General features: G+C 42.5%; 1 protein-coding gene across 1 annotated transcript in view; it reads right to left on the bottom strand.

Moving 5' to 3' along the window:
• The window catches only part of SMARCA1 (SNF2 related chromatin remodeling ATPase 1), a 201,705-nt gene that overhangs the window by 173,209 nt on the left and 983 nt on the right, over positions 1–27,513 (bottom strand). Inside the window, exons 2-4 of the mRNA XM_088482874.1 lie at positions 14,742–14,828; positions 4,853–5,019; positions 3,346–3,446 (exon numbers count right to left, since the gene is read on the bottom strand). Of these exons, the coding sequence (XP_088339000.1) occupies positions 3,346–3,446; positions 4,853–5,019; positions 14,742–14,828 (355 nt within the window). The remainder of the gene's footprint in view (positions 1–3,345; positions 3,447–4,852; positions 5,020–14,741; positions 14,829–27,513) is intronic.

The following is a 27,513-nucleotide window of genomic DNA, read 5'->3' as shown; positions in this document are numbered from 1 at the left end:
GTTTTATAGCCAGAACTACTCGCAAAATTGTTGTAGCAAAACCAACCACAAGAATAGCGAGCAGCTCATACCCTGGTCGATGTACTCGATTAATCTAATAAATAGCGGACATGACGTAGGATGCAAGCGGCCAGGGGGCGTAGTTTCCCAAAAAACGACCGCAAGTTTTGTTCGTTCGTTCAGACCTACAGGCGTGAACAGACCGCATAGAGCGAACGGTTCATTTGAATAGCCACCCCTATTTTCTGGACGAGCGAGCGCTAATTGCGTCCCGCTCTGAATCAGGCCCCGAGCCCATACTGGGCTACAGCTTACTATGTTCTCTACCGTTACTGAATTTGCTGTGTTTTGTGGTTTATCATTATATGTGCCCCTTTTTTTCTTTTGCTACTAAGTTTTGATAATTAGTTTATATATTTTTGAAGCAGCTTAGTGCAGTTGTGAACAATAAGAATGTAGTTTATCCGACGTGTAGCAGCCATAGGGCCTTCCTCAGGGATATGATGTGGGTTACAAAGGGGGATTCCTTTTATCCCTGTTTCCTGTGACATCACATGATTAGAAGGAGCCCCGGTTGTAGTGGTGATGTGACGTTTCAATGCTCGGGTTGAGTTTGTCAACCTTTGCATTGCTGTAGTTTCCTTTTGCACAGTATCTATGCTCAGTTACTTATACATGCTTCTTAATTAAAAGTCAAACTAGAAAGTAGAAAATAAAGGAATGAGGTATATTTGATAAAGTTGCGATAGGTATAGTTGCATTTTGGTTACACAGCATTTTAGTGGGTTGAACATTGTTGTATATTAAAACCCCTTCTGTGTTAGCTCACTAATCTATATTATGGAATCAGTTACAATAAGTGGTCTATTATGTTAATGGGCCATCAGTCACACTATTAAGGTGGGTACACACTATATAGATATATCTGCAGATCTAGTGTTCTGCTGATGATGGTCGTTCATACACACTGAACGGCCATCATCTGTGTCTGGCTGCCGGTCCCGGCGCTCAGGGGGCGTGTCTCGCCCCCCTCCCCGCGGCTACCGCTGTGTGTGTACGGGCGGTCTGCAGACCTCCCAGACACACTTGCGGATGGACAGATATGTCTGCAGACATATCTGTCCATCAGTTGTGCAGCACAGCCAAAGCGATATGTCGTTGAACGACGACGTTCACCGGCATATCGCGGGTACACACTGGCCGACGGGCAGCAGATATATTGGCCGATCAATTGATCGGCCAATATATCTGTCAGTGTGTACCCAGCATTAGCCTAGTCATATTATTCTGTGGCTTTGTGTGGTGTTGTATTCGCCCTCTTATTTCTTATATCATCTTATTAGTTAATTAACCTGTAATCACTGCTTTGACTTCATTATCTATGTTTAAACCTGCAGGTTCTAGAGTTTTCAGATTGAAAGTTCATTGAAGTTCTTCCTTACATATCTGGTGTTCAAAGTTTCCACCTCTTCAGCTGCCTTTCACTTGTGTAATACCTATCATTTTTAATAATCGCGGATTATTGTTGTGTTTAATTTTGAAGTGGTTAGAGAGACTATGAGTCTCTAGACCTTTGCGGATGTTATTCACGTGTTCAGCTGTTCTCATTTTTAGTTTCCTGATTATTCTGCCCACATATTAGCGACCACACAGGCATTCTGCCAGGTATATTAGTCCTTTGCTTTCACAGGTGATGTGTTCTTCAATCTTGTATTCTTTTTTTAGTTGTATTGGATATAAATGTTTTGATGCATTTGGTAGTGATGTTAGTCGTTTTGCATCTTACGCAAGTGCCACAGTAATAAAAAGCATTTTGTAGTTTTTTGCAAACATATTGTTGTTTGTGTGGGTTCAGTTTTCTTGACGTGATTGGGGACTAATTTCTTCTTCAGATCTGGTGCTTTTCTGTAAGTTACTGGTTGTTTTGATGGCAATATGTCGTTCAGTATCTCATCATCTAGTAGTATATGCCAGTGTTTTTTCAGAATTGCCTGGAGTTTCAAAGCGTCCCGGCTATATTCTGTTATAAATCTTACTTGGTTTCTTATGTTCAGATTTGTTTTTATTCACTTGCAGAAGTGTGTATCTCTCTAATTTTGAGGCTTCCTTGAGTGCCTCTTCTACTTTAACTTGGTTATAATATTTCTTGATGAATTGTTCTTTTATTTCCGTCACTTGTCTTTCAAAGTCTGTCTGTCTCTACCCTGTTTCTACCCTGGTCCTCCTCCCCCTTTCCTCCCATCTCATAGTTGTTGGAAGGAACTTAGAAATGTGTCATCCATCTCCTCACTAATTTCCCCACTTACTTCTCTAATACATAACATACAATTTCCCCATGGTGTTTTAGGAGGGCTCCTTTGCTTTATTGAATAGGGGAGGCCCGTGGTGGGTCAGTCAGCTGATGGTTCAGGGTTCGCTTGGAACCTTTGCCTGTCTCAGCGTTCTGGCCTTATGCCCAAATACGGCATTACAATAATACTCTGTCCCGGTTCTCACCCTTGAGTCAACAATTAACTGTATTTGAATCGTGGTATTCTTCTAAGCCTCCTATTCGCCTCTTGGTCTCCTGGATCTACCAATTGCTGGATTTGGCCGATCACCCTACTGTACCTGATTTTACAACACTGTGGCACAAAACCTGACAATTATTCCTGGAAGACTCCCAATGGGAAAACAAAGCAGCTCACACATGTTAGTTCCCAAAGTATGTCGGTTATACAAACCCACTACGATTTTCTGTTCAGATGGTACTGCAGCCCCACTATGTTACATGCTATGTTGCCCTCTGCACCTGACCTCTGCAGGTGATATGGTATCCACCCCGGTTCATCAATGCTGCCAAGGCAGTGATCTTGACACACTGGAAACTTTGAGACAAATAGCAAAGTGTACATGGAAACATTCTTACACAGGTTTGGTATATTAGATCTCTATTCATCATATCTACATGCTCATAATGTCGATAGGGACAATGTCGACATTCATTCAGCAAGTCAAATTTGATGTCATATCAACACAATCGTAATGTTGACACTGTCTGTTAAATGTCACTCTATCCCTAATGCTAACCTGAACGGTAACCCTAATGCAAATGTCAATTTATTGATATTCTATCAATATCAACATTTTCTAGGTGTCGACATTTTTGATGTTGACATTTTAACCATGCCAACATCATGAATGTTGACCTTTCTTTCTTAAGAGTAGGAGACAGACCCTATACTGACTCCAAACAAGAAACAAAGCCATTTGGGAATACTACACAAGACATCTTCATACATAAGGAAAACACTATCACATGCACTGCTGCAAATACAAACAAAAGACATTAAAATGATTACATACAGGAAGGTGACTCTTCAAATCGCACACACACACTGGAGGTTTTACGGCTTTCGGATAGCAACTCCTCATCTTCTTCTTGCTCTGTACGTCGGTGCCGATTGCTACATAAAGAAAAGCACATTTCAAAAATGTTGTAATTTACTGGTATACGTTGGTGTAACACACACAAGGACTAATATGAATATGCATGAACTTTACTGGTACCAGTATATAAACAAACTAATCAACTAACAAATAACACCAAAAGACTAAATCTGAAACTAAAGCTTCATAGTATGTATTGAATGATGTTATTATATCCGTTTCTTTTCTGAAAGTTTTTCTTTCTGCTGAACTGTTTTGAGAAAGAAAATCAGTATTACAACTGTGCCCTTCCCTTCCTATTACCTACCTGTATTACCTACAGTACATGTATGCTCATGCCCCAGCCTTCTAAGGCAATTAGGCAAGCAAGATAATTGATGAGACTGGGATCCTCATGTGTAAAGCCTACAATAGGGTCCTAGCAATAACCAAACTGACCGCGTCTACTACAGTGCATACTGAAAGGAACAGTGAAAGTTGGAATACAGGCCTAAGGTACTTCTGTATTGTTGTGTAGATGATACTTTAACAGATATATTGAACTACACTGAATGGGTATACTACTTGGAGGTGACAGTAAAAGGCTCTAGCGGATGTTCTGTTGATAACATGCATACTGTAAATGTGCCGAGTTTACATGTGTGTCCAAGTTAGTAGAAAAAATAGTGCGTTACTAAATCATTTATGACATCTGCTTAATTTGTTCTGCTTCTCTGGTCCAGAAGCCAAGAGTTAGGCACTTGCCAACCATAAGAAGTTTTCCGTCAGGATCAAGAGACTGAGTTATACTCCTTTCACACATAAAACCGGGAAAATACACAGCTACAACCCAGGTCTATCAACCCGGCTTCAACCACGGGTCTTAGCCTGAGACCACCATTCACACTACATCATAAACTCGGGAAACTCCCATTTCGGATGTGTTCACACTGAAATGTAGACTGCTACATAAGGTAAGGGCAGGTCTACAAACCCCAAGGGTACTGATGCTTCAGTTATTTAGTATTGCATTTTTAATTCTATCATAGAAGTTCTTTGCTTTTCTACTACACAGAGACAAAGAGATAGGGCTAGATTTACTGAGAAGAGGCATTTGCAAGCTGACAATTCTGTGCGTTTTTCACCCCAAAGTTTAAAACCGAAATAATATTAAATGCAGGGGTCTGTATATAATGTTATTGCTGTTTTTAAATTCGGAGTCAAAACGGCAGAGAATCGGAAGCTTCCAAAAGCCTCTTGTCAGTAAATCTAGCCCACAGAGTTAGACACACATAGAAGCATAGAATCTGACGGAAGAAGAGAGCCATTGGCCCATCTAGTCTGCCCCTAACATTCCTGGCTTGTGTTAGAACATTGTATATAGTTTATGTTTATTTAATTGCATTTATAAAATATAAATGGATCTCAAAAGTAATTTACATACTCTCCAGCAGACAACAAAGTCTGTTTCTCATCTTTCTTTATCCTTGGGCGTCCTAATTTCACTTTGAGGGGAGAAGTTGGAGACTTCTGTGAAGCAGGCTGAATGAAATGTGCAAACAATTCTGTCTGCTTCAGGAGGAATTCAAATCTTTTTGAACAGTCTGTTTTCTAGAATACAAAATATAAGTAAATAATACTTTTGCATTAGTTTTATCATCAAAGAAACAATTTAGAATATTTTATACATATTAGCATTTATTAAGCAAACAACGGCATCCAACTATTGAGATCTACAGTGCAAGATCAGTTTTATATCTCACTAACGGCAGGTACGTTTTCATACGGAAATAAGCCAGTATGCCCATAGAACCTGATTCTGAGTTGGGAATAAAGCAAGAGCAAGTAACTTTGCACCTTGCTAAAAGCATGTTGCACTGCAGGTGGGGCAGATATAAAATGTACTGAGAGAATTAGACTTGGGAGTGGTGCGTCCAAACTGACATCTAAATTGCAGTGTAAAAGTAAAGCATTTGTGGGCTACATGCAACAGCAGCCAGTATTTACCTTGCATGCAAAAAAAAAATGTGTGTATTTGTAGCTCTTGCATTGCAGCATGGTTTGTCCAGGTACACAGTAACTTGCTCTTTCTTGCTTTATTCCCAACTCAGAATCAGGCCCATAGGGACTAATTTAAAGTTGACCACAGGAGCATTCAAGTATTATGGGCCTGACTCAGAGTCACATGCAAAGCGGCCAAATCTGCATTTTTTTTGCGACAAAGGCAGACATATGCATTTCTCTGGATCTGCGGGCTGTTTTGTATCGTACGCATCTAAGCCTTTCCACTGAGGCTTCTGAGCTGCAAGGAATGAGATTTCTGTTCAGACAAAGGGAGAAAATTAAAGTTTACCAAATTAGCCCCTCTGAAAACTGCCCAGTTTGAAAGGCTTCACTTACAAAATCAGTCTAAAGCTTAACAGTTAATCCTTATTGGAAGCTGACTTTTAAAAAGCTTCACATACTAAACCATAATTGTCACTTGAGGATTAAAGAGGAACCTCAACCTAGAAAGTATATCTTTTTGAGAGGCCTGAGCCACTAAAACCAAACACCCTTGAAGAAATCATGATTGACGAAACATGTTGGGTGATACCATTTGTCGCTTACTGTGTATCAAACTGGTCGACATCAGAACCTTACCCCAAAGGGGGGGGCGGGGTGGAATAACAAGAATAAAATCTGTGATTCTGTATTATGTGAAAATGTTTTATAAATGTTGCTTTTAATGCAATTAAATTGTTCTTAAAAATACTTTATTGAATTTCGAAAAATAGTTTTGGGTGTACTCTGTAGATGCTAAATTACATACTAATCATATATATATATATATATATATATATATACACATACAGTGCTGGGAGAGGCACTTTGGTTATACTCTTTAAGCTATGCTGATATTTTGGCTGCCAAATAACATTTGAAAATGTTAGTTACTAAACATAAATAATGTATCTATAGTAGATAAGTGCAAAGTCTGCACGACAGAAAAAAATGATATGGGAGCTTGCATGTTCTCCCAGGATTTGTGTGGGCTTTCTAAATAAACAACACTTTTATTGTACCACCAGAGGGCAGTAACACACCAGGAGAGTCACTTTATTTTATACCGATCGGCATCATTAATAAATATTTCATGTTTAGATTTCAAAATTAGGATGATTTATAAATTTTGAGCCAATGACAAAAAATATAATTAACATAAACCTATAATGGTGCAGATGTGCACTAATCAATACATTATATTTTACATTTGTAAATTAGTCAACTCTTCACGTCATCACCATCTCATGAAATATAGGCATATTAAATTATATAATTTCAAAACAATTAAAATAATGTATATAATCCACATCTTGACATATCCAGTATAGAGTATTTAGTGAAGGAAATTGTATTTGTGGCATGTATTATACTAAAGGTACAAACTTCAGTTTCACTGTATGAAATAGAGATAATGCAAATAAAATAAAATGTACAGGCTGATCTGCGCTGTAATGGTATAATATTATGGATTGTATAACTACCCATTGGTTCAGTGCTGTGTCTGCATAGTGAGACATAAACAGACCCTGCTAGCAACATGCTGCATTTTGGTCAGTTTGGCATGTGAGGGCACAGTGACAGTATAGTCCTATTGTACTGAAGGCCATGACCAGGATAATGTGCGTTACCGTATATAGCTGTCCATTTCAGTCATCCATGTTTGGCGTTGTTGTCATTACTATCATCAGTAAAATAGTTTAATATCACAGCAAGATTATTGATTTCAGCTAAAATGTACATATTAATCTATTATCAAAGCAAAAACAAACATAAAAGGACAGACAGTTGTCCTGACAATGACCACAAGGAGGACCTTCATACCAATTCCTGGTTATAAATAGTACAACCTACACTCTCTCCAGCCCCTGGTGGGACAGGAAATCAACTGTGAAAACCAAAAATAAAGGCAGCATGAATATAACAAGTTTGCTTCCTGTCTACTCTAATCGTGAACTCATTTATGGATACAAGAAAAAAAAAAAGGATGATGTAATTAAGATTAAGCTATTAGTAAAGAATTTTAAAAACTACACAAACTTGTTGGCTTTCTGCTTGTGGCATTAGATATCTTTTCTAGCTGGACTTCATACCGAACATACTAGTTCAGTCCACCTATTGTTTATTTACAGTTGCATATTATATATATTATTATGAGTATTAGCATTATAGCAAAATAATGAGTGTAATATTTATAACAAAGACTAACTGTCCCCTCGTAGGTCAGCTAATATATTGCAGGTATGCGCTAGGCTTAGAACATCCCACATTGTCATTAACGTGTTCTGCAATTAGTTTTTGAAACTTCAGTTTAACTGCTGAAAATTGGATCTTTCTTGAGAGATTGTAGGTCCTGCGCAAGTGGTGTAGATGGTACTGCTTGCCACAGGTATGCTGCTGCACTGGGGGATGCCTGACCTCATCCAGTGGGTAAATACAGAGAAACGTGGGGACCAGATGCTGCGCACAACCTATTTCCTGAACTCTGTATATTCTAAATATATTCTAAAGTAGTAGAACCCAAAATGATGAGAGGGTACCAACTAAGAAACACCCGTGACGCAGAGTGATCCCCGGCGCTCGCCACAGCCAGCCTCCCCCACACTACACGGAGAATAACCCGGGCAACGTACAGACATCCACAGGACTTACAGCATACCACCGAGGTACCCCTTTGGAACTAGCGGGACGCCGCTAGATCTCCCTGACTAAACACTATACTTTAACCATCTATCAGATTGACTATTCAGTTGGCGGCATCTAAGGTTGAGACCAGTACCAGTGCCTATTCACAAATAGATCGGCACATTTGCTATTTATATTTTGTCTACATTTGTCTATATTTTGTTTATTTTTGTTTATATTTGTTTACTTTTCCTTCTGACAATTTTGACATATTGCAGCATTGTCCATTGTGTTTATTTGTTTGTTTAATCTGTTGGTGTATAACCAATGGTTTACAGGCACCATAATATATTGCATTACAATTGTAGTGACTATTATTGTGAAACTTTTATCAGTAAAAGCAACATTTGTTTCTTAGTTGGTACCCTCTCATCATTTTGGGTTCTACTACTTTAGAATATATTTAGAATATACAGAGTTCAGGAAATAGGTTGTGCGCAGCATCTGGTCCCCACGTTTCTCTGTATTTACCCACTGGATGAGGTCAGGCATCCCCCAGTGCAGCAGCATACCTGTGGCAAGCAGTACCATCTACACCACTTGCGCAGGACCTACAATCTCTCAAGAAAGATCCAATTTAAAACTGACCAAGGTCCAGCAGCAGACAGGAGTAAATGGGACTTCTAGATATTAGAACCAATAGGGAAGAAAGAGCCCATAAAGCCTTTTCTGCACTTTCACAAACAATCAATGCCAAACATACTACAAACAACTTCTGTGACATTTTTCTAAAATTGGAGAAACTTGTCACTAAAGAAACACGCATATGGTGGGACACGCATACCCTGAAATGGTATCTTGACAATGAAACCATACCTAAAGGTTTACATGTGAAAAAAACACCCACCTGTAATCATGACAACCAAGAATTTATGACTAAATGGGACAATATTCTGAAAGACTGCTCATTTAAACTAATAAAACTTTTAATAGATCAACACACGATAGAATTAGACCAACTAAAACCAGAAATTGAAAATCTAGATCAACAACTTGACCCTTACAAATCAGATCCAGAATTTATCACACTCTCGAGTTTGACACTAAAAAGAATCGAAAAAGGAGAAACTGGCCTAATAGAAACCAAAAAAAGGGAAAATTCTTAGGGATAAATTTGGAGGCAAACAAAACAAGAAAGGACATATAACCAAAACAACACCAAAACTACTCCGTATTAAACATAGTCCTATATACAAGAAACTAAACTTGACCTACCAACAATATATGACACAAATACACAATAATACAAAACCATCTGGAATAAAAGAACCAGAACTCAATCCAGATCATTCAATTCATCCATTGACAATTTAGAGGAATTTTCCAATCAATCATTCTCTGTGTATGAATTAGATAGTGTTCCAAATTACGACGCACTCGCCAGACAATCATTAGATATTGGCTGGTCAATCAATAACACTAATGAATTATTATCTTCAATAAGTGGCGAAACATCTAAAGCTAATCAAACATCAGTACCAGCTATATCCACTGAACACGTGACACACAGAATTAGACACAAGTCATTCCAGCCATGTACACCACAGGAACAAGATCCTTCTTCTTTTTTAGACCAAACCCCAAAAACACCAGGGATCTCAGATATAAAACAACACCTCGATATCCCAAAAGCAACAAAAAGAAAACTGGAAAAATCAGAAGGGGATGTAGAGGAGGGGAAAAAAACAAGATTAAAATCATAAATAAACAAGAGGTACGAGGAAGAGGAGTCTTCAATTTAAGTACCACCACACTTACAGATGATCATCTAAAATTACTGGACAAAGGACTCAAATTTGCCCCCACCAACAACATCAATAAATTTAACACATATTTAGATTTACACAAATTTGTGCGTAAGTTATCTTTAAAAAAATACTTTTTGTCAACTACACCAGCGGAAATCCGAAATCTAGCAAATAATGAGACAGATCCCTTTAGACATACAAATTTAAAACCAGCATCATCCTTCTACCCAAGCCATATGAAAGGAACTCAAATAGAAGCATTCACACATATGGTAGAAAGGGACATCGCAAGATTGAATACCAATACAACAAGGACCAGTAATTTGACTAGAAAAGAATGTGAAACATTAAAAGATCTTCAGGAAACAAAATCAATTATCATCAAACCAGCAGACAAGGGGGGAGGGATAGTCATCCTGAACAAAGAGGACTATCACACGGAAGCCATTAGGATATTGGGGGATACAACAACTTACAAACAATTAGACCATGATCCCACAGAATTATTTAAAAAGAAATTAGATCAACATATACTAAAAGGCTTGACAACAGGAATCCTGACAAAATTGGAACACAAATTCATAACAACATGTCATCCAATCATTCCGGTATTTTATTACTTACCAAAAGTTCACAAAAATTCAGTCAACCCCCCAGGAAGACCCATAATTTCTGGAATAGGATCATTGACATCGAACTTGTCAGAATATTTAGATTCCATACTTCAACCGTACGTTCACAAACAAAAAGCACATCTTAAAGACACTACACATATCCTCAATATACTACAGGACGTACAATGGGATGATGACTATTGGTTAGTCACTACAGACGTGACATCTTTATATTCAGTGATAAACCATGAACAGGGGATCAACAGCATCCGTTATCATCTAGAGAAAGATCCCAAATTACCTCCAATACAGTGCGAATTCATATTACAAAGCATAGAACATATTCTTAAATACAATTATGTCTGGTACGACAACAAATTCTACTTACAAATTACTGGTACGGCAATGGGCACGAGGTTTGCCCCAAGCTACGCCAATCTATTTATGAGTTGGTGGGAGGAGCATAACATCTGGCATACTCAAGAGCTTGGGGCAAGCCTCGTGCTTTGGAAGAGATATATAGATGACGTTTTTTTCATATGGAGAGGTGATGAAAACACCCTTAAGAATTTTCTGATCAAAATTAATAACAACTCGAACAATCTAATCTTTACAGCCAACTACAGTAAGACTGACGTCGTTTTCCTGGATCTCAATATATTCATACAGGATGGACAGATACACACCAATACTCACAAAAAGCTTGTAGATGTCAATAGCTTTATTCTTTCAACAAGCTGGCACCATCCAAACTGGCTTAAAGCCATACCCAAAGGACAGTTCCTACGTTTAAAAAGAAACTGCTCCAGACAAGTAGATTTTCTGAAACAGAGTGAAGATCTTACCAAACAATTTGAAGAAAAAGAGTACCCACAAACCCTAATACTTCAATCACTAGAGGCAGTACAAGATAGAGACAGAGCTGATTTACTGACTCATAAAGTATCAGGCACAAATCGGGAAGGAACATCGAACGACGAAGTCAGATTCATTACACAATATTCACAACAAAGTAGACAATTAGAAAAGATCCTAAGAAAACATTGGGGAATACTCAAAGAGGATGATATGCTGGCAGGATTAATACCCAATAAACCCAAAATAACATATAGGAAGGCACCAGACCTGAGGTCTAAATTGATAAAGAACCATATTCCGCCTAAAAAAACAATACAGACCACTTTATGTACACCATCAAATGGCTTCTTCCATTGCCATTCATGCTCCGGATGCAGAAGCACAGGAGCAACAAGCACTAAACCAACTACGACATTTGAATCTTGCTCAACAGGAGATACATACAATATCAAGGAAACATTAACATGCAACCATAAGAATGTCATTTATCTTCTACAATGTACATGTCCGAAACAATATGTGGGCAGAACTACTAGACCCCTGAAAGTAAGAATTATGGAACATGTCAGAAACATAAATAAGGGATTGGACAGCCATAATTTATCCAAACATTTTAATGATCATCATGATAATAATCCAAAACATTTGAGTTTTATAGCATTACAGACAGTTGAACCAAACTGGAGAGGGGGCAATTTTGATAACTACATAAATAGAGTGGAACTAGAATGGATGTATAAATTACAAACTTTTCATCCTAAAGGTCTGAATCGTGACAATGAGGTAAAATCCATAATATGTAAAAATTAGATTACAATTCCATTCCATTCATTATGCAGACCGTATACCCCATATACCCCCTACTCGGATATGATTACAGAAGTATTGGCTTCTTTTTGCTTCACTTTCTCATATACACAATATACAATATGATAATATACTATTGAGGTCTAGGTTTGAGCCATCTATATCCCGTTAGACAATAATATAAGGAAAACTCTTATTCACCTTTATGTATCAATTACACCTTAGGTGATACCTAGGGATATATCTCCACTCGTTTATTAATTTCATCTCTATTCAGTATTTTTGGTTTAGTTATTCTTAATTTATTTATTTATTTTCTTCATTTATTTTCTTTCTATATTTATTTATTTTTTTCATTAATTATTTAATTAACTAATTTTTTTTATTTTTTTTACATTTATTTATTTATTATATTTATTTATTTATTTATTATTATTTTTATTTATCTTTATTTTATCGTTTATTTGTGTGTATGTATATATATATATATATATGTATACTTTGCATATATATATATGTGTAGATACATTTATACAAGCAATATCATACCTATTCATCTATGTATGTGAAACCTTATTATCCAGCCTATCAGCTACACATTATAGATAGCACGCTCAGGAGGATGTAATCACCAAGGTGACCCGCCCTCCTGTCAATCACAATTTGAACCAATCACAGACATTGTCGCTGTATTTGAAGGCTCAAGCAGCAGTACTAGAACAATTCAACTCCCAGAAGAAGACCTGACAGGTCGAAACGCGTTGGAGGAACACTGCAATCCCTATCTAACAGCGTCTCCAGTACCACATTTGCCGTCCAACTGTTTCAGCTTACCACTACCGGAACTTGAATCTACTAGCGAGCAACAGAAGCGCGCCATCACCGCCGACGAAGACCGCAGCTTGGCATCCGGTTAAGTATCCTCTGGTGCAGAGTCGTCCGCGGCCCCCGGCTTGCGCAAGCCAGGACCGTAGGCACCCCTCTCCCCTGTCCGGCACCTGGTGCACGCGCACGGACCTGCCCCCTGGCAACAGGGACAGTGTCCGTGATCTCCGCACTCAGGGCGCCCGTGACGCAGAGTGATCCCCGGCGCTCGCCACAGCCAGCCTCCCCCACACTACACGGAGAATAACCCGGGCAACGTACAGACATCCACAGGACTTACAGCATACCACCGAGGTACCCCTTTGGAACTAGCGGGACGCCGCTAGATCTCCCTGACTAAACACTATACTTTAACCATCTATCAGATTGACTATTCAGTTGGCGGCATCTAAGGTTGAGACCAGTACCAGTGCCTATTCACAAATAGATCGGCACATTTGCTATTTATATTTTGTCTACATTTGTCTATATTTTGTTTATTTTTGTTTATATTTGTTTACTTTTCCTTCTGACAATTTTGACATATTGCAGCATTGTCCATTGTGTTTATTTGTTTGTTTAATCTGTTGGTGTATAACCAATGGTTTACAGGCACCATAATATATTGCATTACAATTGTAGTGACTATTATTGTGAAACTTTTATCAGTAAAAGCAACATTTGTTTCTTAGTTGGTACCCTCTCATCATTTTGGGTTCTACTACTTTAGAATATATTTAGAATATACAGAGTTCAGGAAATAGGTTGTGCGCAGCATCTGGTCCCCACGTTTCTCTGTAACTGCTGAAAATGTCATACAAAATGATTCTGTATAGCAGGCCTGCAACCTCTCTACCTGTTTGTGTAACAACAAGTCCCACCATGCCCTGCCACAGTTTTAGCATTCCCTAATAGAAAAACTGTGGCAGGTCATGCTGGGACTTGTAGTTTCACAACAGCTGTAGAGCCACAGGGTGGTCAGTCCTGCTTTATAGCATGCACTCGTCTTTAATGAAAAGTTAGGCACAGGGGGGGGGGGGGGGAGAGCCAAAATAGAGCCCGTAGGTGATTATCACAAGAAAATGACATATGATTTCTAATAAAGTTCATCATGCCATAATGGAAAACATATTTGATGCATTTTGTATTATTTTATAACTGTGATCTTTAAGAAACTGTTTAACCTACAGTAAGTTCAATATATTATACATAGATGATGTCATGTTGGGACAGCAAACTACAACACCCCCACGTTACATTCATAGGAGTGCACAGAAAAAGGCACAATGATTAGCTACCATATATATGGACGTGCGCACTGCATTTTGACGTGCCTCGTGCCGGAACATGTGATATAAGACCGCAAAAATGGAATAGATATTTATATGACCACAATGGCATTGCAGTGTAATGGTTAACCCCAATCAGCTGTCAATTACATTATTGCTTATTTCTAACTTAACATTGCAGATGTTTCATTGAGGAATGTAAACTTCTCATCCAGGGGCTTAATGAAAGTGTCTGACAGAGCTGATATAAAGGGACATTGGGTGTTTGAGAAAGAATGGGCACTGACAATTTCCTCACTCGCTCTCTCACTAACTTTCCTTGTAACATCCTGTCAGTAACATTTCTGCTTCCTGCTATTGTGCTCCTTTAAACCATATAATCTGAGACACATTTAACCATCTATTACCCTTGTAACACTGCTTACCATCTTTTCTTCATATTCTGGATCCACTTCCTTTTCAGGACGTACGGCTTTAGGTGGGAGTTTCAGCTGAAAGGGGGGATCAGTTTTCTAGAACAAAATAAATTTGACAGAGAATTACACACACTGTGCTTACTGTATGTCAGAATATCCAATTCATGTGTAAATCTACAATGAATGAAGTAAGTTTATAAAAGGTCTCTTCCTTAAAGGAGAAATTGAGGAAAGAAGAAAACTAAATAAAAATCCATGTTGGAGGCATTAACAGATATATGTAAGTAATAGGTGCTAATATCTTATACTGGGCAGGATGCATGACGCCGGCGATCGTATCCATGTCAGCTTGGTAACACCAGTATGCATGATGATCACCGCAAAGGACCACTCTGTCGGTAAGAGCGGCCCTTTGTGATGGAGGGATTTCCGTCCTTCTGCGTATGTGCAGAAGGACGCACGTGCCATGGTGGGTGCTGGGAGGGATCTGATTGGATACTTCTCTTAGCTCACTCCCGATAGAAGCCCATAGGCTCCTATGGGTAATGCCATCAGGAAATGGCGTTACCCACCACAACCAAGCCCCGGAGTGCATAGCATTCCAGGGCTTGGTGCATATGAGAAATGTGGTCAAGCCTGCATTTTCGGGGTTTGACCGCATTTTTCTCATTGATGCATCCCGCCCACTGTCTTATATCAGTTCGACAGTCTGGTCGGCGGAGGAGACAACATACGATGCATTACACAACCTAAAGAAGACCAGCTTCACTCTAGTCCAGGTAGCAGTCTATGAAATGTAGAGTACCATGGGTCCCAAGTAACATGAAATGATGACAGTGTCACAGAGAAGGGCAGTTATATACTCCATGGAGGCTAAGTACCAAATTCTGTTAGTTAGAACTGTCATTGATGGGGCTTCAATGTGATTCCAGTTCGCAGCAATAAAAAGTTTAGCCACATTGTAAATATGGCCACAAAATTTATTCTGAGGTTTCGGTAGGGATCTAAAGGGTTTGCAAAGAAGCATATGTAATGGGTCCTTGAAGGGGGGATACGCCAATCACATTTGTCACCAAAAATGTGACTTCGTTCCTATATTCAGATATCAGGGAGCAGTACCGCCACACATGTATAAAGGAACCAGTCTGGCCGCACTGCCTCCAGCATAGGTCCGAAGTCCCTGGAAAAATATGGTGCAGCTTTGCAGGGACCATGTACCACTGTGAATACACTTTATAAGAATTTTCTTTTATGTTGGCATTAATAGGGGACCTAGCAACCCACTGTCTGATGTCCACCCAATCATCCTTAAAATAATCCCCAGGTCACACTCCCAGATCCGCTCGAATGGTTATTTGAATGCGGGAGGTGAGGGGCTAGCGAATAAAAAAATTATATAGAGCCCTTGCAGCTAGAATTGTAAATACAGTGACGTTCAAATGAAGTGTGAGGGCGCATTTTGTGATGTTTGCAGAACGAGTGGAAAAAACGACATTTGAATATATACAGATAACCAGATAACACTGCGCTTAATTATTTAAACACTATTGAATTGTGAAATGGCAGAGAATCACATAGCAGTCAGGGTTCCAATTAATTTTTTGGTTTTATCACATATAAAAGATAAAAGTACACAACAAAATCATTTCAAAATACACTGTTAATAATACTACTGATATTAAACTGTGGTTCTTATATCAAAAAACAATTTATATCAGAGTTAGGACTAAATATATACTTTAAAGTAATGACCCGCAAAAACACATAATAATGAAATAAAGTTAATATCTTCTTTTAGTAGAACTCATGAAGTTCTTCAATGTGTTAATATTGCTCCACTTATATTCGTATCCATAAGGAAATCCGTGAGGATTGGTTTATAAAGAATCACATATGGTCTGTCAGTTTCAGAAATGAATAAGACCGTAGAAAGTAGCGGACAAATAGCTCATACAATGTCACAAGTGCTGACCACACTGGATATACCTGATCAACGGAATCACTTTGGACGGCAGCCTGAGTCGGGCAGCCCCCGCTGCCGTGTACGTATACTCCTTACTATAATTTTCAGCATACCGTCCTATTAACACCAACGCATTTCAACCCTCTCCGGGGACTTTTCAAGGCAATGATCAGGCAATACCTTTGAAGTGGGAGACCCGGGACCCAAACATATGGTGTCTGATGACACAAACCTTATAAGAACTGCCCGTCAGTTCTCACCTGCCGCTGGTTGGAATTTACCATATACTCTATGCATGAGGATTGTTGAGGAGATTGGACCACAGAGGACGATATTCATGTGGATTACTGATGAACATTGGTGGACTTTGTAAACTTTACACCTTCAGGTTCCTTATGTGAAAGCGCTCACAAGACGGTTACTCATTTATAATTTGTGATTCATGTATGTAGAGTGTGGGGTGCACTCTTGGGATTATTGTCAGTGAGCTGCAGGTGACCTGCGCATTTGGAGAAATTACCTTTTTTCTGTTACTCAATATTGTTATATTAGTCACTCTGGTTATGTTGTCCTTGAAAGAAAGTGTCTCTGGACAGCTGTCGGGCTACTAGTCTGATGCCTCAGTTTGTTGCCAAAATGACTGCTTATGTGAATGGCTGCTGATAAGTATATTTGCTGCTCTATGCCACTTATGCTAGTTTTGTACGTTAAAGCACTATTTTTTGTTTGCACTTTTTGTGAACTGATGGTTTTCTAGGCATGCTAAATTGTGGTTTAATAAAAAAAAAATTAAATTATTATTATTATGGTTTGCTGGTCTTTTGGTATTTACTGGATTTTGCTGCTTTCAATTTACGTATGATCAAGTACCCATATTATTTCACAAAGTTTGTGTGTGCATCCTTGCTGGACTTTTCTTATATTGTTATATAATATCATTCTTATCTATATCATTCCCAGCGCTGTGCTATTTACACTTCTCCCGCTAGGTGGGTGCAAACTTTACAGACCCAGACTGCCACCATGTGGTAGTTCATGCACTTCCTATACCAGTGTTGGCTAACCTTGACACTCCAGCTGTTATGGAACTACATAACCCAGCATACACTGCTACAGTTTTGCTATTAGGGCATGCTAAAACTGTGGCAGGGCATGCTGGGATATATAGTTCCACAACAGCTGGAGTGTCAAGGTTAGCCAACACTGTCCTATACCCTAAAGCACATCTGTAAAAGAACAGGTGCATACCCAGAAAAATGTAATCTCTAATGCAAGTCTTTATTCTTTAAGCTTATCAGCTTGCCATTACCAATATTAAAACCTCCACAACACTTGGATGCAATCTGTCAGGTGGGAAGGACAGTCTTAGCATGTCCCATAAGATCAAAAGGAAGGGCTTGTATTAATAATGACTGACAATAGACGCTAAGGTGACTCATATGCAGACTTCCTAACCAAAGTATTTTGCTTTTTTAATTACTTTAGTGGTGATTCCATTAGTGACTCAGGGTCTGCGTCAGAGGTGGACGCAATGCCATTGTTTGCACAGTTGGCCAATGTTTTTTCTACTGCACATGCATCACAATGGCTTAGAGACGGCAGTCGCAGTAAGGATTTGGATGCAGAGTGAATGACAGTCAGGAACAGTTTGTGGGAGGTAACGTGGGAGGGGAGTGCCTCAAAAGATTGCATGTCACCACAGCTTCGGGGGCATGACTGTACCTGCGACTGTGAATTCGTAAACAGTGGCTAACACTCTGGCGGCTTACTTCAGATATAAATTCTGAGCGACCACAGGGCTGCTCAGAACATAGATGATGCGACCGATGTACACAATTGGGGGACTCTAAACACCGCTAGTGGGCGTCTCAATAGAAATCCCAGTGGCTATGAAATTTGTATATATCCACACAACCGATGCGTGCGGGATCGCAGCCATGTGGGATTTGCGTCCATCTCTGAATCAGGGCCACATCTAGCAAATATTGAACCATTAGCAATTAGTCCATGATCACAAACCAGTTTACTAGCAAGCTGCCGGATAACATACTGTTTGGGCCAGATGAACACTACTGTGCATACAGGTCATCTGACATTTCTACTGTATGTAACAGGTTTACTTTATGTCTATACACACTGAGGGAGACCCCACAAAAATATAATTTTCTCCAACAATACGTGATTGCCTAGGTTATTGTATTGGTTTCCTTCCTAAAACTTTACAAAATCCACAGTAAAACCATTGGACAAAACAGCAGACTTCAGTCACACAAAGAGCTATAGGTCTTCTTCTATCTAAAGTAGAATCACTGTGCACTGCCGATCTTCCTTTGCTTTACAAACCCCCTGGGACAGAATTATACAGACCATATCGTTTTTTCATACTATCTTTCTGATATTTCAGCATCACTTTAACAGAGCCATTCTCTTCCTTGAAACTTGCTGGTGGTGTGGCACACATCACTGCTCAGCCCCCACATTACGTGGCTGAGCCTGGGAAATCTAGAGGCCAGGAAGCACATCAAATGTTTCCCAGCTGATGCACTGATAACAGAAGGCTGAGCAAAAGGTTTAAAGAGCAAGTAAATGCACTATTTGGGATTAATATATATGAAAGGTTTTGAGCTGAAATGTTTGTACATTTTACTATTAATTAAACCTACATTTTATTATTTACTGTTTATAAGGGATGTAGTTAGGAAGCCGACCGCCAGCTTCCCAACTGTCAAATCCTGGCAGGGGTCTAATGATAGGCGTCGAAATCCCGACGCCCATCATTATCCCTACACCGGGAGCCCGACGCCCAGCATACCGAACGAAGGTAAGCCGGGCAGCGGGCGCAGACAAAAGCGCGGGGGGGAGGGTTAGGTTAGGGGCTCCCGGGGGGGACTTAGGGTTAGGCACCTCCCCGGGAGGGTTAGGCTAGGGGAAGGGGGGTTAGGGTTAGGCACCCCCGGGGGTAGGTCAGGGTTAGGCAACCCCCCGGGTTAGGTTTAGGCTGCGGGAAGGGGAGGTTAGGTTTAGGTACTTACAGGGGGGAGGTTAGGGTTAGGCACTAGGGGGGGAGGATAGGGTTAGGCACCCCTAAAGGAGGGTTAGGGGGGGAGAGGGTTAGAAATAGTTCATTTACTTACCTTGTCGGGTTCTTCACTGCCGGTCTTCCGGCGTCGGGATTTGAACTGCCGGATTTAGGTCCGACGGTAAATCATACTGATCCCATTTATAATCCTGGCATACTTTAACAGTAAAGCTGGTGTAAAACTAGTATTTGTGTTTTCAAGAAGGCAGATAGAACTTATGTTAGTAGCATGCACTCTCTTTTATTATACAAACATAAAAGTAAAGCATGAAAAGATCACTTTCCTTAAATATTTTTCTAATACTCTCTTTTTAATGACATGTGATAATACATATATCCCTCAAATATATTTTCCTAATAATTGCAATTATAGCAACACCATATATCCATTATTCAAGATATGATAAAGTAGTATAGTTTAGTAATAAAGATGTATAGCTCAAATTTCAAAGTAAAATTACTTTTTTTAACACGCTAATACGATATGACTGCAAAGGACCTAAATACCCCTAAATCATAGGATTTTTTTCCTAATTTATAGTAATATTTTTGCCGACACTGTTGCTTCTCAATGATATATGTAACAATGCACATCCCAATGCCATCTGCCTTTTTTACCATTTACCACATATGTCTTGGCAAGGTACATCGGCCATACCTGAATGGCACTGAGCATACAATTCCCCTTAGGAAACAGGATTCCTGTGATAACAAAAATCTGATACACTAATGCTGGGCATACACGGCCAGATAAAATGTCTGTCAGACCGACAGACATTTTATCTGGCAGCCTGCCAGCCGCAGATGTCGCCGGCATACACTGTGAGATTTCTCACACAGTGTATCAGCCTGACATCCGTGCTCCGCCCCCGGGGGAGGAGACATTTCCTTGTTCCTTCTGTAGGAAGGAACACAGGAAATGTCTGTCTGTCGGCCGCGGCTGGGCATACACTGCCCGATGCAGCCGACAGATTACTGGTAAATATTGCATCGCATGCTGGACAATCCGGCATGCCCGACCGAGCAAAATTTAACCCTCGGTCGCCCCCCCACACGCTACAATTATCGGGGCGATCCGCCGATATCAGGCGGATCGCCCCGATAATTGTAGCGTGTATGGCCAGCATAAATGATGGGAAGCTGTTGGTGCTGTACTAGAACTCTGGGCCCGATTCAGACCCGGACACTAAGCCGCGATCGCTCGCTATGGGCAATTGTCGCCCGTCTGCGCATGTGTATGCGTCTCAGTGCGCGTGCGTGAACCAGTCTGTGCGATGATGGTGAAGTGTTCACTCGAAGCCCGCAGACGGGCCGCTCTTTTGAGTGACAGATAGTGCCGTTTGTGGGTGGTAACAGGAAAACGTTCTTTAAAACAGGGGAGTGGTTGTGCGAATGCAGGCGTGTCTGAGCGTCAAAACTGCGTTCTTTGGGCGTGCATAATTAACATGGAAGCGTCATTGTACACGTCATATGGTTGTATTTCAGCCTGCAGTGATCGTAGTGCTTGCGGCAGGGTAGGGTCTACCTTAAAGGCTGCGAGCAGCTCCGATGGCTCTCAGTGTTACTGATTATTCATACATTTCCTGGAGATGACGCGTGCTAAGAAAGAAAAGTGGGCGTCATTACACCGGCGTCCGATCACTCTGCCGTCTCTCTCTAAGACATAGAGGGTGTCCTTTAGCCTGGCTGTGCGATCGCAGCATTTGCATATCTGCCCCGACAGCTGCGAGAAAGCGCAGCTTAGCGTCCGGGTCTGAATCGCCCCCTCTGTTTCAGACCAGTTCTATTTGTCAGCACCGATAAGTTCAGTGTTACTCGGATCTAGGAGTGGCAGACATTTCAGCTGCTGTCACAAATTACACTGAATGTACCAAACTGACACTAGGGGTCTGATTCTGAGTAGGACGCGGCTGCGTCTTATGCTAATTCTGCAGCTGAATTTCCAATTACTGAGATACCCACTTGCAGCGTCTTGCATCTGTGTAAATCTATCTCGGTGCATCCTTAGACGCACCATCGTATGCACCTTCAGATGCACCATCGTATGCACCTTCAGATGCACCATCGTATGCACCTTCAGACGCACCTTCAAAACTTGCATCAGCCCTATGACAGGTACAGTTTCTCCTTCTAAACATGGCCTCCTGTGAGCGGCTGTGCGCCTTTAGATGCAGCCGTTGTCAGCGACACACTTGCAACACGCCCGCATCTGTCTTACCACCCCCCTATTCAGGGGCATTTCTAGAGAGGCCCGTGTGCAGTCTCCGACACGGGCCCCCTCCACTCCGCCCGGTGGCCGTCAGCGCACTGAGCTTTGCACGGCCAACGCCAGAGTTATAGACTCTGGGCACTAGAGTGTGCCCAGAGTCTATAGTGTATGCACAGGTCACCGGGAAAATGGGCGCCGCAGCCATTTTCCAGTCGTTTTACAGCGCCGGACGCCCGCACCGACATGGGACTCCGGAGAGGTAAGTATTATTATTCGTGCAGGGTTTGCGGTGCGGGGGCCCCTGGACCCAGGGGCCCATGTTCCCCGCACACCCTGCACCCATTATAGATACGCCCCTGCCCCTATTCCTGCCATTAACATTCACTAAAATCCCATTGTCCCCATCTGTTTCCCTTCCTTTTGCTTCCATTTGCTCCCACTATACACTCCCCTCTTCATTATTTTTTTTCCTACCCTTCTGGTCATTGTGATAGGCAAAACCAGTGCTAGCACGTGGACAAACAGAAGGACAACCTAAGGATGACAGGTAAGCACAATTTTCCTAATTTAATATTTTTCTGATGATTATCTCAATTAGAAATTATTGGCCAAGGGGTTCTCTCAAAAAATGCTGAGACTGTAGGGTGTTGATTCACGAAAGTTTTGAAACCACTGTCTTACCTAGAGAAAGCTCTGCCTGTCCAAAAAACAAGAAATTCACATTAAAAGTAAAACAAAGTAAGTTAGCATTTTGCCAACACATAGAACTGTTCTAGTGACAAAGACCAGGAAGGGGTTTACAGAACGGACTACCCAGCACTAGCAAGAAGTCCCTAGGAGAATTTGGAATGGTTTGAAAAGCACATTAAAAGGAATGTTATCAATCACGTGCCGTCAACACTTTTTCTCCTAGCAGTTCCCACCATTAAAGTCAATGAGGGAACCACTCATTGGGTAAATGGCGGAGGCTCTCAGCTCTCAGCCAATGAACATTCAGCCAATGCATTTCTATGGGAAATGCGGCGGCAGAACCAGCATTCGGGAAGTACCGTCCTTCAGTTATCGCGCGGTCCTGGGGACCACTCACTTAAAAAAATCAGGGTCCTACTTCACTGTTTCTGGGTCCCATCACATATTATGGGGGTGAGGGCAGGCAGCAGTTGGGACAGTGATGGGGACAGGTAGCAGTTGAGGTAGAGGGGGTTAAGGGCAAGCAGCAGTTGGGGTAGAACTGAGGGTAAAGGCAGAGAAAAGGCTCCCACTGGAAAATGAGGGTCCCACAACACCTGGTGCAACACAAGGGGCCTCAGCTCACCCTGGTACCCCCATGTTCCACACGGTACAGCACCACAACAAACTGGTACCACACTGACACTGCACAGCAAAGATGTGCCCCACCACACGCTGGCAGCCCCAGGTAAGACACCGGGCATCGGATAACAGAGGATGTGGCCCCAGAGAGCGGCTACTCACAGTCCAGGTACTACTTCTTGGGGTGATCTCATGGGTTGTAGCCTTGCAGATGATCCTAGTACAATCCGTGTTGCTCTGGTCGGACATTGCTGCTCCGGGTGGGGGTCTGGCATGAAGAGGATCGGGCCCAGGAGGAGAAGGAGGGAATCCGGAGTCACCTAGCCACAGAACTGAGCATGGAAGCCCGGGGCACAGTCATACTGTCAGCTCATGCAGCGCAGAGAACAGCAGTCTGACATGAAGAGGATCCGGTCTGGGAGGAGAAGGGGGGAATCCGGCGTCACCTAGCCACAGAACAGAGCATGGGAGCCCGGGGCACAGTCATGCTGTCAGCTCATGCAGCGCAGAGAACAGCAGCCTGACATGAAGAGGATCGGGCCCGGGAGGAGAAGGAGGGAATCCGGCGTCACCTAGCCACAGAACTGAGCATGGGAGCCCGTGGGCACAGTCATACTGTCAGCTCATGCAGCGCAGACAACAGCAGCCTGACATGAAGAGGGTCGGGCCCGGGAGGAGAAGGGGGGTATTCAGCGTCACCTAGCCACAGAACTGAGCATGGAAGCCCAGGGCACAGTCATACTGTCAGCTCATGCAGCGCAGAGAACAGCAGCCTGACATGAAGAGGGTCGGGCCCGGGAGGAGAAGGGGGGTATCCAGCGTCACCTAGCCACAGAACAGAGCAGGAAGGTCCGGGACACAATCACACTGTCAGCCCATGCGGTGCAGAGAACGGCAGCCTGGCATTAAGAGGATCCGGTCTGGGAGGAGAAGGGGGGAATCCGGCGTCACCTAGCTGTAGAACAGAGGCCCGGGCACACTGTCAGCCTGTGCGGCGCAGAAAACAGCAGCTGCTGGAGAGAGCCCGGTGGCGTCATGTGACCAGGAAGCGGAAGTCTCAGGCACCAATTGGATGATGAGACGCACGCACAGCGTGCCTGTATCGCATAAATACGTGCTATAGCGCGTATTTTGCAATCACTGGGTCCTTAATAAAATATTAAAACCTACGGTGTGTGTCATGTCTTTTTTTACTATTTATTTTACGAGAGTAACAGCGGCACCAGCTGGGCCCTTAATGCCCCTCATGCTGGTACTTGTAGTTGCACAAGTAGTAGCATGCAGGGGAAGCTTGCTTGGACCACTACACGCCCTGTAAAAGATAATTTAACTTTATCAATACTTATTAACCCCATCAACTCTGCACCCACCGGCCAGGGGTGAGGAGGATAGCCCCGGGGTTTCAGCCAGGGCCTGGGTACGCTGGAGAGGGGAGACCCCTTTATTGGGGGAGTCCCCAACTCCCCAGAGATCCCTGGCCTGGGCTGACTAGTAGAAAGCAGCTGGCGCAGTACTACTGGGGGACAAGGAGGGGGTAAGGGTAGATAGCAGCTAGGGTAGTATAGGGTGTATATTGTGATCACGGATTATACTATGTAGTTACATTTTACTTTTTGTTTTCACACTTCTGCCAAATTATATAAGTTTACTTATATGGCGCATGATGAGGTATTATTATTTTAAACACCAACATATTCTATAGCACTGTACTTTCAAGCCGCATGCCAAAGACACTTTACTCATGGAGCACTCTATACATAAACATTACACAGGCTACACACTTCTAAAACTGAGGACATAAGTCAGTTTTACTCAAAGATTCCACCACACCAGGGTGATGATGTGTTTAATCTGAACAAAGTAAGACTGGCAGGACACATACTTGCTGAGCCATCACTCTGTAATACTGCTATAGGAGTGTATGAGCCGGGCTCCCTGTAGTCACCGTGCTGGACTCCGCTCCTGGCTCTCCAACAATGAGTGATCACGTGCAGACGTCACTCTGAGTACGACCTGGGAACAGGGGGAATGCGGGGAATAGACGCTGCCTCGCTACTGCTGCTCCCGGGCAGTGGGCGAGGCCTGAGTCCCAGGATGGGGCGTGGTGGGCCGGCCAGTGTCTCTCTGACTGGTCACAGTTAGCTGCTGTAGTCAGAGATTGGGTGAGGAGACACCGCCGCTGGATATTTGTTGAGAAAACGCAGCCATCGGTGATTGGCTGCTGCACACAGCACAGCCACACACAAAGCGTCCTGCAGGACCCGTTAAGTTTTTAAAATCGGGCTGCAACTGCCTGTAGAGCGTAAAAAAAGAATGAACGTATTTTGCGATTACTGGGGGTGCGAATGTGTCCCGCGGCTACAGCATTACACCCTCGCTGGGGGAGCCCGGTACTGGTTCTAATCCCATGCCATTTTTGCCCCATATGTTAAGTACCAGCGCTGGATCATTAAATACGGGGGACTACTACTTTTTTGTCCCCCATACTTTTTTAACCAACGCCGGCTCAGAACAAGGGCAGAAAACACGATCACATACACCATCAATAAACATGATTAAAGAAAACACGATTCTTGGTAAATTTGAGCATTTCAGCTGATAAAACTCTCCTGTGTCCCTGCAATGCTGTGCGTGTTTATACTCGGGCAATCTTGGACCAGATACGATTCTTAGTACCCCTCTTAGTAAATGTACCCCTCTTAGTGGGAGATGATGGGTGTGGAGGTGGAGGTGAATGCACATATTGCAGGGTGTGCCAAACTTGGTTCTCAAGGCACCCTAACAGCCCAAGTTTTAAGGATATCCATGCTTGTGCACAGATGGTATAATCAAACTGACTGAGGTACTAAATAAGCCACCCGTGCTTAAGCATAGATATCCTTAAAACCTGGACCATTAAGGTGCCTTGATGACCTTTGAGGACCATTGGGAACTACTGGCATATTGGTTGCTCTGATTATGGAACAATGTGTAAAACATTTACAGACAGGATGTGCAATTGAAAAATGACTCCCACCATTGTTATTGACTTTAGTAAACATGTAACTGTGGTTTTATGTACATGGATTGGAAGAGTGTATTGGGGCATTAGGGGCAGTAAGCGTTGCTTAGGGCGCCTAGAAACCTCACACCAGCCTTGGCTGTCCAGGAACAGCACATTGCTTCCTGCCACCATTGCAAGCTTTCCCTCACACCTCTATGGGGTGCGAGAGAAAACTTACTATGTCAGAACTACTGTAATTAGCGGTTATGTGCGCAGCTGGGCATAGCTGCACTTCCCATAGAACTGAATTCCTCCCATAGACAAGAAATATTACGATTTTCTACTCTTTTTATACAATGGCACCTTCAGAAATAAATTCATTTTAATTAGCGGGATGCGTACTTGAGTTGTCTTCAATATTACCATCAATTAAAAAGACGAGTACACCATACTTTCCAACTCTCCCGGATTGTCAGGGAGACTCCCTGAAACAGGAGCAATCTCCCTGACAAAGCCGTAACTACACATTTTGGTGCCCTGTGCCCAGGGGCGTCAAGAGGGGGGGGGAGCGGGTACAGATTACCCGGGCCCGGGCTTCCTGAGGGGCCCGGCGTGGGCCCGGGTCCGGTGCAGCCCCCCCCTCACAGCAGCCCAGCACACAGCGTGTGCTGAGCTGCATTTGGAGACTGCTTGTGGCTGCTGAGCAGCAGCCACAAGCAGTCTCCTATGCCTGTGCGGCGGAACAATCACACTGAGAGCGCACCCCTGGCTTTGCGCTGGGCTGAGGGGGCTCAGAGCGCCCCCCCTCCCCAGCGCGCAGCAAATCTTTTTTTTTTTTTCCTCTCGGCAAGGGGACGTGGCCACGCCTCCTCTATTAGGCCACGCCCCCTATTACCGGGGCCCGCCACGGCTCTTGGCGGGCCTGCCTGTGCCAGGAAGAGCATTGGCGCCCCCCTCATTGTTCAAAGGGACATAATGCACCCAAAAAAGGGCCATGGCTACATGGGGAAAGGACAGGGAAGAGATAGGAGAGGCCAGGAGATGCTGGGGATGAAATAAGAGGAAGCTACAAGCAAGAATGATAATAAACAGAAATTTGACAGGCCCAAACAGCGCCCCCTGACCTGTGGTGCCCTGTGCGATGGCACCGGCCGCACTACTCTAGCTACGGCCCTGCTCCCTGACGAGTCCAGCAATCTCCCTAATTGCACCTTAAACCCATTATGTAGCTGTTAT

The sequence above is a fragment of the Taudactylus pleione genome, unplaced genomic scaffold (genome assembly GCF_031769625.1).
Source record: "Taudactylus pleione unplaced genomic scaffold, aTauple2 ptg000296l, whole genome shotgun sequence".
In the NCBI taxonomy this organism is placed as follows: Eukaryota; Metazoa; Chordata; class Amphibia; order Anura; family Myobatrachidae; genus Taudactylus; species Taudactylus pleione.
The sequence above is the reverse complement of the archived record's forward strand: the minus strand, read 5'-3'. Positions and strand labels throughout refer to the sequence as shown.